Source organism: Equus przewalskii, chromosome 4 (assembly GCF_037783145.1).
Source record: "Equus przewalskii isolate Varuska chromosome 4, EquPr2, whole genome shotgun sequence".
In the NCBI taxonomy this organism is placed as follows: Eukaryota; Metazoa; Chordata; class Mammalia; order Perissodactyla; family Equidae; genus Equus; species Equus przewalskii.
Genome location: NC_091834.1, coordinates 41,376,763 through 41,389,894, shown reverse-complemented (window position 1 = coordinate 41,389,894; position 13,132 = coordinate 41,376,763). Strand labels below are relative to the sequence as shown.

Sequence of the window (13,132 nt, the reverse complement as noted above, 5' to 3'; positions counted from 1 at the left end):
GGTAGATTGTAACTGACTTTTTTGTTTTCCATCCTATAACCAAGATACAAATTTAGTCTGCAATCAAATGATTTTTGAAATACTTTAAGAAAAGAAATGAAAAGTCTCGACAATCAGTCTTGCATGGTGGATAGTGCACTGGCTCTAAACCAGACTACTGGGGTTCAACCCCTGTCCCGTATTGCATTAGCTCTGTGATTTGGGCAAGTTACTTTTCCTCCCCATGCCTCAGTTTTCTCATCCATGTGATGGGTTAACAATAGTACCTACGTCTTAGACGTGTTTTGACGATTATATGAGTTAGTATGTGTAAAGGACTTAGAACAGCATCTGTTACATAGTGAGTGCCATATGTGTTGGCGAGAATTAAGCAGTTAAGTATTTTGACAAAACCTTTTTTTTTATTAATGTAGAACAAGTCTAGCCTGATATGTTTTCTAAAAATAAGCCTCTTATTATATAACACTTCCTCTGAAACAAGACAAATTAGGTACCAAAAATAGAGCTTGATTTAGCAAGTATTTGATAAATATAAGTTTCCTGTCCCCTCCACCCACTTTTCCTTCTTTCTGAAAAAAGGGCCTTTCTTGACTTTTCTCTGAAGCCTTTGTATACAGTCACCACTTTATTGCGTTTCAGCTAAGAATGTATCTTGACCACATTTGAACCATTTTGCATCTACAAAATGCTCATACATCATTTTCTTCCATTTGGAAAATATGAGAATATTTGCCACAAGACTTAAAATATTAAAGTTGGTGCTACACATATCTTGGAAATGATCAAAAGAAGTTGCTAAAACATCTTTCTAATGTTAAGAAGAGACCAAAGTATGATTAAATTGGTCATAATTGTATTATTCAAGAAGAGATAAAGTTCTGTCTTCAAAAAATTCAATGAGTCTTGGACAACCATTTGTTACTTATTATCTTAGGAAAAGGCAGGATGTTGATTTTGGTTAGAGCCAGTGCCAGGAATAAGGAGGGTTTGGTTTCTCTAGCTGAACATTCCATACAGTGTAACCTTAGACCATCTATTGGGATTTCCTTACTCCTTCAGCTGAGAAAAAATGATTAATTGTGTCTGGGTAAATTTCTAGGAGAAACTGTGGAATAAGCACTTGATATCACTATGTAATTTGTGTACAGTTGTTCTTGGTTGAAAACCTAAGTAAATCAGAGGGAAGTCTAGAGGGGCAATTTCAAACCCCCAACTCCCCCAGCCTAGACCAGGTTTTCTGTTTTGTTCACCTCCAGCAGCTAGCACAGTACCTACTTCCTAGTTGCTGCTCCGTACACGTTTGATGCGTGGTTGGTTAAGTGATATCAATTAGCTAAGCACTGAGAATGCAAAGCTGAGAAAAATCACATGATGTCCTCCCCGCAGTCTAGGGGGAGACAGATTAAAGCGTTTGGAAATGCAAAGTTGCAATTGTAATGAATGTTCAGAAAAAGAAGAAAATGATGCTATTGTGCCCTTAGAGTAGGAATTTCATCTGACCAGAAAGGCCCTCCCTGAAGCCATGCTGCTTAAAATAAGATCTGAAGATTAATAAGGATTAACTAGGAAAAGAGAGAGGTAAGTATATGTCAGTGTGTATAAAGTGTATGTCATATAAAGTATATGTCAGTGAGTATAAAGTGTACACACTATATAACAGTGTGTACAAAGATCCTGTGGCAGGAAGGAGCATGCCATGTACAAGGAACTGAACAAAGGCCGATGCTGCTAGGGTGGCTAATGAAGAAGCAACTGAAAATAGGTGGGACTGGAAAGGCTACAGGATCACACTATGCCAGGGTCACAAGCCTTGTAAGGAGCTCTGTCTTTACCCAAAAGCCTTGAAGGATTTTGGTCAGATTAAAATCAAAAGATTGCTCTGGCAGTAATGGGGGGAATAAACTGGACTATGCCAGAATGGATGCATATAGAATACTAAGGACTTTGTAGTAGTCTGAGCAAGAGATGAAAATAATTTGGTGTAGACTGTAGAGGCAAGGTCGAGGATCAGAGAGACAGATGGGTTTGAGAGATTTAGGAGGTATATTGGTAGGTGTCGGTGATGCATTGCATATGAGATGTAAGGGATGAGAGATGTCAAGAACTACTCCTAGATTCTGGCTTGACACATGGAGGGATGCCTTTCCCTGAGATAGAGAATGCTGGAAGATGATCAGGTCTGCAAGTGGAAGATTATGAGTTTATCTTTGGAAATGATGTGTTCCTTTTGAAATTCTCTTTTCCCTGACTTCTTTCACAATGTTTTTTGTCAGTTCCCATTTCTTTTTCTCAGCCACTGTCTTCCCCAGCTCCCCACAAGACGTCTTTGTGTTCTTCGCCCACCCTACTTAAATGTTGGTACTCTCCATGGTTCTGACCTGAGCCTCCAGCCTCTTTAATCACTCTAAACCTGCATTGTCCAATAGAGTAGCCACATGTAGCTATAGAGCACATGAAATGTAGCTAGTCCAAATTGAGATGTGCTGTAAGTCTTAAATACACAACGGATTTCAAGGATATAGCATTAAAAAATAAAATCATTAATAAGATTTTTATATTGGTTATATGTTGAAATGATATTTTGGATATACTGGACTAAGTATACTATTACTTTCTTAATATGGCTGCTAGGAAATTTAAAATCACATGTGTGGCTCACTGTATATTTCCACTGGACAGCACTGCCTGAGACAGTGACCCTATTGTTACTTCATTTCTGATCCCTTGTGCCCACAGAGCTGCTTTCTGTCCCCAGAACATTTCACATCATTTTCTGCCTCATACTCTTTCATTTTCCTGAACTTTTGTTCCTCTTCTTTCCTACCAGGTTAGATATGATATGTATTTCTTTGTTCAGAGCAAATATCTCCTCTACTGTATAAAACTTTCCCAATTCCTTAAGGTAGAATTAAACATTTCTGCCTCATAGTCTTATATGCTCTGGTATCTTTATTGTAGCTAATCTACATGATTGTATTTTCTTTTATATTCATTTGTCTCTTTAGCTAGATTGTAAGTGTGTGCAAAGTGCAGGTGCAACCTGATTTACGTCTATAATTAAGTAACCGGGTACTCAGTACCAGGTTGTTGCTCAATGAAAGCCTGATAAATAACAAATGAATCTGCATGTATTAAACAGCTACCATGTGACTGTTTATGACTTACATGTTTTACGGACAATATCTCAAATCCTCTCAACAACTCTGTAAGATAGATATAATTCTGCATACAAAGATCTTGCAAATGCTCTGTTAGTAAATTATAGAGCCAGGATTCAACTAGACTGAATGATTCTAAAGCCATGCTTTTTTCTGTGGTTCTATGCATGCTAAAAAGTGGATTTAAAAGTAGAGATTATATTCCGATATCATAAAATGGAAAAAATACCTATTTCCTAGGATTGTTAGAAGATTAAATGAGATAATGTATATAGAGTATCAGGGCAGTACTTGGAAATAATAGATTTTATTAAATGTTGACTTCCTTCAATCTTGAAGCCCATAGCATAGGGGTCCTTAATTTCTGAGGAGGACTAAAGTGGTCAACCTAAATTCCTTGGTGCCTCTACACATGCTTACACTCACGTTCACACACATTCAAACTCATATGGAGGTCATGAAAAGCAGACTCCCTCTGGGGTCATCCACTTTAATCCAGTCCTCTTTGGATACACCTCTGATGGTTAAAGAAAGTCAAGCAGAGAAATAATAAGTAGTACTGGAGGCATTCAATCTGCGGGTGTGTTTGTGTTTGTTGGTAAGGGTTGGGGTAAGGCATCATAGCAGAAAAAGAACAAAGCCTGGAGTCTTAACAGGGCTATGTTGCCTTGGTGAATTCTCAGAAAACCACTTTGAGTAGAGTATTGTCTCTTCTCTTCTTATTCTGTCTTACCCAGTTGTGGTGTTTTACAGTCAGGACCACTTTCTTTACTACCTCGAGAATCTTTGAAGGAGAGGGAAAGGGGAATAGGGAAAGAGATTAACATTAATTGTGGGCCAATGCTGGTCTGCAGGTCCTATGTCGAGATACTAGGCTCCTGAGAAATAAATTTAAGCAGGTGCAGTGAGAAGATATGTTGCCAGAGGGCTGTGTTCAGGTAAGGGAAAGCGATCTCTCTGTAAGCTTTAGGTCCCTGTAATTCCCCTGAAAAAGCAATATAAGAAATCTCTCAGTTGCTGTTGGTACTTGACCAAGGCTAAATGGAGCTCATGGGCTCATGGATAACATCGTTGCTTCTCCTCTTGATTCTCCTGGTTCACACATTTCAAGGTAACAACACATCCAATGCCTTGCCCATCGTCAGAGGAAACTTTCTCACCTGACTGTGCTCTTGTTTGTTTTAGATCAAATATACAGATAAATATTAAGTAAGGAAGAGCTTCCACTACTAAAAAAACCCCTCAAATTCTCCTTCACATATGTGATTTAAAAGTTTTCTGATCTATTACAGAACCAAGGCTACATATAAAAGGGACAGGAAATGAATAGAATAAGTGAACTTAGAGCCTTATTATATTATTATTATTATAATGGTATATTTTATCTCTCAAAACTAGTCATTTTTTTAAAAAAGATTTTATTTTTCCTTTTTCTCCCAAAGCCCCCTGGTACAAAGTTGTGTACTTTTAGTTGTGGGTCCTTCTAGTTATGGCATGTCGGATGCCGCCTCAGCATGGCTTGATGAGTGATGCCATGTCTGCACCCGTGATTCAAACCAGTGAAACCCTGGGCTGCCGAAGCAGAGCACGCAAACTTAACCACTGGGCCATGGGGCTAGCCCCTTAAACTAGTCCTTTGAGTTTAGGGACTATGTCTTAATTCTCTGTATTTAATTCGCTACCCTCCACATAGCAAGTACTTCATGCTCATTGGCTGAGTGATGGAAACAGTCAACCATATGCAGTATAAGTGACAAGGAGATTCCGACTTGAGTGGAGAAAATAGGAAGTAAGAAAAAGTTCTTTGAAGTGAAAATTTGGAACCTGTAGGAAACTGAATATTCTTTAGCATGTAAATCAAACTTTGAGATTAAGGAAACTTCGAATTTAGGGAGAACTTTTATGTCTGACAATATATAGAGAGAAATTCCATAGCCAAGAATATGTGAAAAATTAGAATGGCAGTTACCTGGCTGCTCCAGAAAATATCATCTGTGTAGAAAAATGAGTACAATTTTGAATTTTAAAGGCAAAAATTCAAGTTGCTTTATCTGCCAGATAGACTTGTACTCAAAACGATAAACAGAAATTACTTTTAAATTCAGTCCACTCAAATGCCAAAGCATCATAAACTAAACTGATTCTGAGACAAATTTTCTCTATTTTGATTCATATTGAGCCTGGAAATGTCCTTTGGGAAGGTGACTTGACTCTGACTCTTCTTCTTGTCTCTTCTCTTTCCTCTTTGCAATTGGCTAAAGTCAACAGACTTCTTTAAAGTAATGCCTCTACCATATTAATAGAACATTGCTCTAGTTGCTAAGCTTATCATTCAAAATCACAAGTCTCTGAGTTGAACTGAGGCTTTAACATTAGTTAAATTGAACATTAGTTAGAAAATTTCTTTGTTCCTCTCAATCTGGGAGAAGGTTAGTCTCAACTTCCTGTGCCGTTTTACCTTCGGTTAGTACAAGGATGAAGAGATAAATCTTTAAGTTGAATGAAATTTTAAATAGCAAGTATTCGTTAATTCAAACGCAAGAGTATTCAGAAATCTTCCTTAACGTAAATTAAAGATATATGTATGTATATAACAAAAATAGAAGGAAGTGCACCAAAAAGTAAGAGTAGTTATAGATGGATAATTAAAAAATTTCTTTGTACATATGCTTTTCAATATATGACACATTTTCTACAATGGGGATACATTATTTTGATAAACAGAAAATATTAGCATTATAAAAAAAGAAATTATAATCAATAGACACTCTCCTGTCCCGATCAACAACCCAGAGGACCAGAAGCCAGGAGGCCTGAAGAGCCACATTCCTTGGGTGATATTGAGGTGTGAGTTTGGGCAGGCCAGGTAACCTCTCTGGGACTCAAGTTGCTCACCTGTGAAATGTAGGAGTTTGAGTGCAGTGGTCTCGTTCAGTTCTATAATGCCTGAATTCTACAATGATCCTGCCACATAATAGACTGTATTAATTGAAAATGCTTCTGGAGCCAGCTCTGATGGCCTAGTGGTTAAAGTTTGGTCCTTACCACTTCAGCGGCCTAGGTTCACTTCCTGGTCACGGAACCACATCGCCTGTCTGTCAGTTGCCATGCTGTAGTGGTGGCTCACATAGAACTAGAATGACTTACAACTAGGATGTACAACCACACACTGGGGCTTTGGAGAGGGAATAAAAAAAAGGAGGTTGGCAACTATTTAGCTCGGGACAAATCTTTTCCTGCAAAACAAAAAAAAATTGGAAGAGGAAAAAAGCTTCTGGCTTCTAGTAACAGACTCCTTGACTAATAGTGGCTTAAATCATAAGAGGTTTTGTTGAATAAACAATGTTTGAAGGTAGGTAGTCCAGGACTGGATCAGTGGCTCAACGAGGTTGTCCAGGAGCCAGGCTATTTTAAATTCTTTCTGCGTCATCCTCTTCAATTCTTGGCCTTCATCCGAAGGATTATTGCCTCGTGGTTACAAAATAGCTATCACATCTCCAGGTAGGAAAGAAGAGACAGAGACAAAGGGATTCTCTTTGCATCAATCTCATTTGCACATCTCATTTGTCAGAATGGACCCAAAGGACCAACTCAGACTAATCAGTGACAAGGGGAAAGGAGATTCTAGGCTTGCATTAGACTGATTATCTTTCATCCCACACCTCTGAGGACAAAGAACAGCTGCCCATGAGCTGAAGAGATCAGAGTTCTAACAGCAGGGAAGGAAAGGGGGAAGAGGATCGTCATGGGGTAGGAAATGAATGAGTCTGCCAGAGGCACTTAATGAAGATTTGGTGAATGAATGAGTGAGGGCCACACTATGACTCATGGATTCTAAAAATTTGCCTTTGTGGACTCTTTCCTCCATAGAAAATATTAAAAATTATATTTTATGATTGAGTAGGTATAAAGACAAATATAATCCAGACTAGATTCATTGTTATATATTCCTTATTATTATGTTTACTTTTAAAATTCTGATTTAAAAAATTAAAATGGAAACATTTTTGTGGACCCTACATACTGTGCCTACTGTGCTCAGTGACTAATTTGACCCTGGGTCTATATTGTGTTTCCAACCAGACTGTCAATGCATGAGGGTAGTGACTGCGTACTAGGTTTTGTTGTTGCCCTCAAAGCCCCTATTGCATCACTATACATCTAAGAGCTGCCAACAAATGCTATAGGGTTGACCTAACATATCCCTATTTCTTCCTCTAGGGTGAGCCAGGTCCTCCTGGTCCTTATGGTCCTCCGGGAGCCCCTGGTATTGGACAGCAAGGTATTAAGGTAAAGATTCTTGTCTCTTTGCCCATCAGCAATTGTTGAATTTATTGTAGGGCCTGGGGGAGCTGTGATTTGAACTCTTCTCAGCCTTACCCTCATAGACATAAGGAGGCTGCCTGCAGAAATACTTATAGTCTGGATGCTTGGACACTGCAATGCCCTGGTCAGTGGCATTTACCACAAGAATTATCAATGTATATTTTGATTTGGTTGGAATGAAAATTTGCTTGTTTCCAAATACCCACCCTCTTGCCAAAATACATCTAGTTCTGTTAAATTTTTATGGATTTTAAATGTTAACAGGCAAAAAATGTTATTGGGATGTGAAACACCTTAACACATCAAATATCACCTGCCCACATTAAATGAGCACAGAGGGGCAGACACCAGAAGGACCATGACACCAAAAAGTAAATGCTGACAGAAGGGTTTGTAGGGAACTACAGAGGACTGGGACACCCAACATCCTGGGGTGCTCTGCATCACATAGGATGTAATAGAGCAGGAGTGATTATTTTAAATGGCTTTTATATGTTATTGGGACAATAAGACTTTGGTCCAGGACTAGAAAAGAGAGCAGTACAAAACAGTGCACTTCGAATGTCACCAAGTGTCACCACAGATGGCATTTAGACAATAAGCACATCAAGACTCCAGGGGATGTGTAGTTTATGTTGGCAGAGTTATTGGAGAAGGGCTCTGAAGGAGATCAAGTGTGAAACAGAACTGAAAGGAGAGATGAAAAGGAATAGAGTGGGGATGAGGAAAGGGCGGCTCTCCAGAATGGAGGCGAGGGGACAGGGAACAGCACGAGCATTGTTAGCCTGGTCATCTCAGTAACCGAAAGGAGTCGCACACAGTCCATCCTGCCAATTACCACACACTAGTTTCTGAAAGCTGAAAGTGACATATTGCGTTTAGACATGAAGGGATAATGAACATTTTAGGGTGATTTGTTCGCTCAAATTTAAGCCATTTCTCCTCCTCTAGAATTTTTTTTATCTCTATGAATGTGAAAATTTGACTATTTTGCTATTTCTCTTTGTTGAAACCTCCAGAGTATTTTATGCTATGTTTATCGTTTATTTAAAAACTCAAACTTTCATTTGATTGTTTCTTTCTCTTAGGGGGAGAGAGGCCAGGAAGGAAGAACAGGGGCTCCAGGACCGACTGGCGTTGGTGAGCCGGGCCAGCCAGTAAGTAGCAAGAAATTCTGCATGAAATAAGAACAAATATAGTTCTTACGCACTCTTTATTGTCAGAACAAATGATTAAATTAAACGATCTTGTATCTCTTTGGACAAAAAACCCCAACAAACATGCAAGGACCAGATCCAAGTGTTATTTTTCATAATACTTGAAATAGGGGTGCGCACACACACACACACACACACGTGATGTACAACAGACTCTCTTACTGTCATCTCTTACAAGATTAATCAGCTTGTCCAAGAAAAAAAGAGTTTTCACGTGTCAAAATTTTCTAGGAGACAGGAGATCTGGATTCAGGCCTAATGTCTATACTTTGTAATTGAATTTCCTGTAACCATGAGAAAATCACCGAGAACGGGAAGTTCGCTCATAACCGAACCCATGAGAACACTCTAAAGCTAGGATTGATGATGGTATACAGGTAATACCTGTGTTATTTTCAGTTTCTACCTTATGTAGCTTTGAAGTTTAGTATTGTTGGAGAAGAAAAATAAAACTTTCTATCAAAAGAGATCTGGAGAGGAAATGAATAAAACATAACTATTCTAAGATAAAGACCTTCTTAACTTTTCAAGTAATGATTCTCCAAGGAAAGAATAGTTGCTGACTCGCTGGGGTACAAATAAAAACAACTGATTGTGAACAGTTGGTCTCCCAATTTGGTTTTGCATTGCCTAATTCCTCATATGTAAATATGTGCTTCCTTGCCATGCCCTGTGAGTGAAATGGCAGCATATTGTTGGAAGGTTAGGCTTTTCACTGGTGTCTGGATACACTAACTCAAAAAAGAGAGCATCACGTGGAAGAAAGATACATTGGACTAATTATCTAGAGATCAATGATCTAGTCTCAGTTTCCACTAACCAGATAGTGCCCTTAAAGGTAAACCACTGAGACAGAAAAAAACAAACTCCCTCGCAGACACTGCTGGTTCTTCACTGGAGAGGCTGTAAACCTAGAAAACTGAAGTGACATCAGCTAGAAAGACACAGGCTCAGAGAGGTTGCCATGTGTAGAAGGAGTGCAGCAGAGAATTTGGGAAGTTTTTAACAGGAATGAAAAATAATCTTTTCACAATGCTCTGAATCAGTAGGAATAAAAATGATCTCCTTGTTACACAGCAAAGCCATTCTGAATTGTCTGAAACAATCCTAGAATCTTGATGCAAACACAAGACCTCCTCCATGTGCCTGCTTTTAACTTAAACAGATTCTGCCTTGCTGCTTGATCCTAGGGGAGGCTGCATGGCTAACCATGGGGCCGTACATGATTATACATGTTAAATTGGTGAGCATGAACTGGGTGTTATTTGTTCCTTCGTGCTATCTGGGCTATGTGTAGTAGAAGTCCATCATTAATTCTTGAAGATACAAATAGTTTCATGAGTAATTGGCTTAGATTCCCGTGGCATCTATGCCATTGCTACTGCTCCCACAAGCCACACCTATAGCCCCATGGACAATATGTGCAGTTGACAAAGGGAAAACAAAATTGAGCAGGTTATGCTGGCCTAGCTGGAAATAGACTCCTGCAGCATTATATCTCTTCATGAATAGAGTGTGAAGATATTTGTGTTTTATGTGAATGCTCACCAAAGGGCATTCAGTTTAGAGAAGGCTCTAAATAATCAAGTAGACAGGATGTCAGTCAACCTCTTTTTCCAGCTCCATTACCATCCACTCAGTTTTAATGAGTGGCAGGGATGGAGGTTATACATGGGACCAATGTGAACTTCCTTTCAACAAAGCTAACCTGGATACTGCCACTGCTGAGTGCCCAACCCGCAAAAGCTACGTAGGAGCCTGATGTCATCTTTCTTTGGAAAAGGCGAGTCATACTTCTGGTAGTATGTTGACTACACTGGAGCTATTTCATAACAGAGGGAGCCATGATGGCCATAATGGGGTAGGGGAGACAGGCAAGCAAGGATTTGCCATTACTATCCACCATTGAAGGACTTACTAATGTCTTAATCACCATTATTATAATCCCATGTAATTGTGTTTTTAAATAAATAAATAAGTTAAAGTGAAATAAATCAGGTAAATCCCCTCCTTCCCCAAATAAACTACTAACTTCTTTGAATCTCTATTTTGGTTATATATTTCTCTGTAACAAACTACCTCAAGACTTAGTGCCCTAAAACAACAATTTGTTGTTTCTCATGATTCTGTAGGTTGACTGGGGAGTTCCATATAACGCAACGTCAGGGAGTGCTAGAATGTTTAGAATGTTAAAAATGGCCTCACTCACACGGCTGTCACCTGTCACTTTTTAAAACAAATTTGGTTGGGCCTTTTTTTTTTTTTTTTAACTGGGAAAGATTCACTCTGAGCTAACATTTGTTGCCAATCTTCCTCTCTCTCTCTTTTTTCTTCTCCCCAAATCCCCAGTACATAGTTGTATATTCTAGTTGTAAGTCCTAGTTTTTCTACGTGAGTGGCAGCCACAGCATGGCTACTGACAGACAAGTGGGTGGTTCTGTGCCTGGGAACCAAACCCGGGCTGCCCAAGTGGAGTGTGCTGAGCTTTTAACCACTAGGCCATCAGGGATGGCTCTGGCTGTCACCTTTACTGGTTGTTGGCTAGGAGCTCAGCTAAGGCTATTTCCTAGAATCCTTAGTTTTCTTCCATATGGGCCTTTACATGCGGTTGCTTTGACTTCTTTACAGCATGGCAGTTCAAATCCAAGCAGGTGTGTTCCAATAGGCAGAAACCATAGATCACTTAAGGATCAGCCTCTGAAATTATACAGCATCATTTCTGTGATGCAGTTGGCTAAGACAATATAGGACCAGCTCAGATTTGAGTGGAGTAGAAAAAGACTCTGCTTGCTTATGGGAGAGTAGTAAAGAACTTCTAGACATTTTTAATTCATCATAGTCTCAAATTTTAACTTCTGTAAAATCAAAAGATTGGGTTCTTCTAACTCTATGATTTTCAGAGTTGGACATATGAAAACAAAATTCTGAAAATTTCAGAGAAACAAGTTCAACTTTATATTTTTTAATATAAATTGAAAAATGTTTTGTTGAGATTGAACTTTTTGTTTTGCTATTATTTATGCTTTCCAAACTCAGCAATAAACTTGAGAATGAGTTTCATTTGTTTAGTCCAGTTCTGAAAATGGTTTTATTTGTAAATAATAAAAATATTTAAGCATACTAAAAAACGAAGAAGGATTTAGTAAACTTCTACCAGCTAGACAAATCTTAACATTTTTCTACACTTGCTTTAGATTTTCTTTAAAAGACATAAAACTTTATGGATACAGTAAAGTCTATATAATCTCTTTCAGAAAATAGAAGAGGAAGGAATACTTCCCAACTTATTTTATGAGGCCAGTTTTTCCCTTGTACGAAAGCAAGACAGTGACAATACATAAGGAGAAAGCTGTAGACCAATATCTCTCATGAGTATAGATACAAAAATTCCTAACAAAATATTGGCAAATAGAATTCAGCAATATAGAAAAAGAATTATACAGTGTGACCAAATGGGGTTCATTCTATGAATGGAAGGCTGGTTTAATAATTGAATATCAATCAGTGTAACACATCACATCAATAGGCTAAAGAAGAATGATCACATGATCATATCAAAAGAGACAGAAAAGCATTTGACAAAATTCAAAATCTTCATAAACCCTGATAAAACTCGCAGATACTAGGAATAGAAGGGAACTTATTCAACTTCTACAAAAACCCTACAGCTACCATTATACTCAATGGTGAAAGACTGGATACTTCCCTCTAAGCTCAGGAATAAGACATGGATGCCTGCTCTCACCAGTCTTATTCAATGTAGTGCTGGAAGTCCTAGCCAGCACGACAAGTCAAGAAAAGAAAATAAAAGACATAGGGATCAAAAAGAAGAAACAAAACTGTCCCTATTTGCAGATAACATGATGTCATAGAAAATCCCAACAAATCTACAAAAAACCCCCTCCTAGAACTAACAAGCAAATTCAGTAGGGTCATAGAATACAAGATGAACGTAAAAAACCAATTATTTCTATATTCTAGTAATAAACATATAAAAACTAAATTAAAAATACAATACAATTTGTAATCATTAAAAATAGAAATTCTTGGGTATAAATCTAATAAAACATGTAAAGGACTTGTATCCTGAAAATTACAAAACACTAATAAAAGAAATTAAACAATATTTAATGTATTGAGAGATAAACTGTGTGCATGGTTTAGAAAACTCAACATCATAAACATGTCAATCTCCTTAAATTGATATAAGTTTTAATGCAAGCCTTTAAAAAAATCCCAGCAAGATTTTTTGTAGATATGGATAAAATTATTTTAAAATTTATTTTGAAAAGCAAAAGAGCTAGAATAGTTAAAACAATTTTTAAAAAGAAGAATAAAATTGGAAAAAATCACACTGACAGGGTTTAAGACATTATATAGCTTCAGTAATGAAGACTGTGTGATAATTGCAGATCATAGAAACGTGGTCAA

General features: G+C 37.9%; 1 protein-coding gene across 7 annotated transcripts in view; it reads left to right on the top strand.

Moving 5' to 3' along the window:
• Positions 1–13,132, top strand: part of COL28A1 (collagen type XXVIII alpha 1 chain) — a 179,590-nt gene that overhangs the window by 36,801 nt on the left and 129,657 nt on the right. For 5 of the 7 annotated variants that reach the window (XM_070615698.1, XM_070615701.1, XM_070615703.1 and 2 more), the window contains 2 exons: positions 7,380–7,448; positions 8,573–8,641. In XM_070615698.1, the coding sequence (XP_070471799.1) occupies positions 7,380–7,448; positions 8,573–8,641 (138 nt within the window). The remainder of the gene's footprint in view (positions 1–7,379; positions 7,449–8,572; positions 8,642–13,132) is intronic. The other 2 variants (XM_070615699.1, XM_070615704.1) reach the window with 1 other exon arrangement.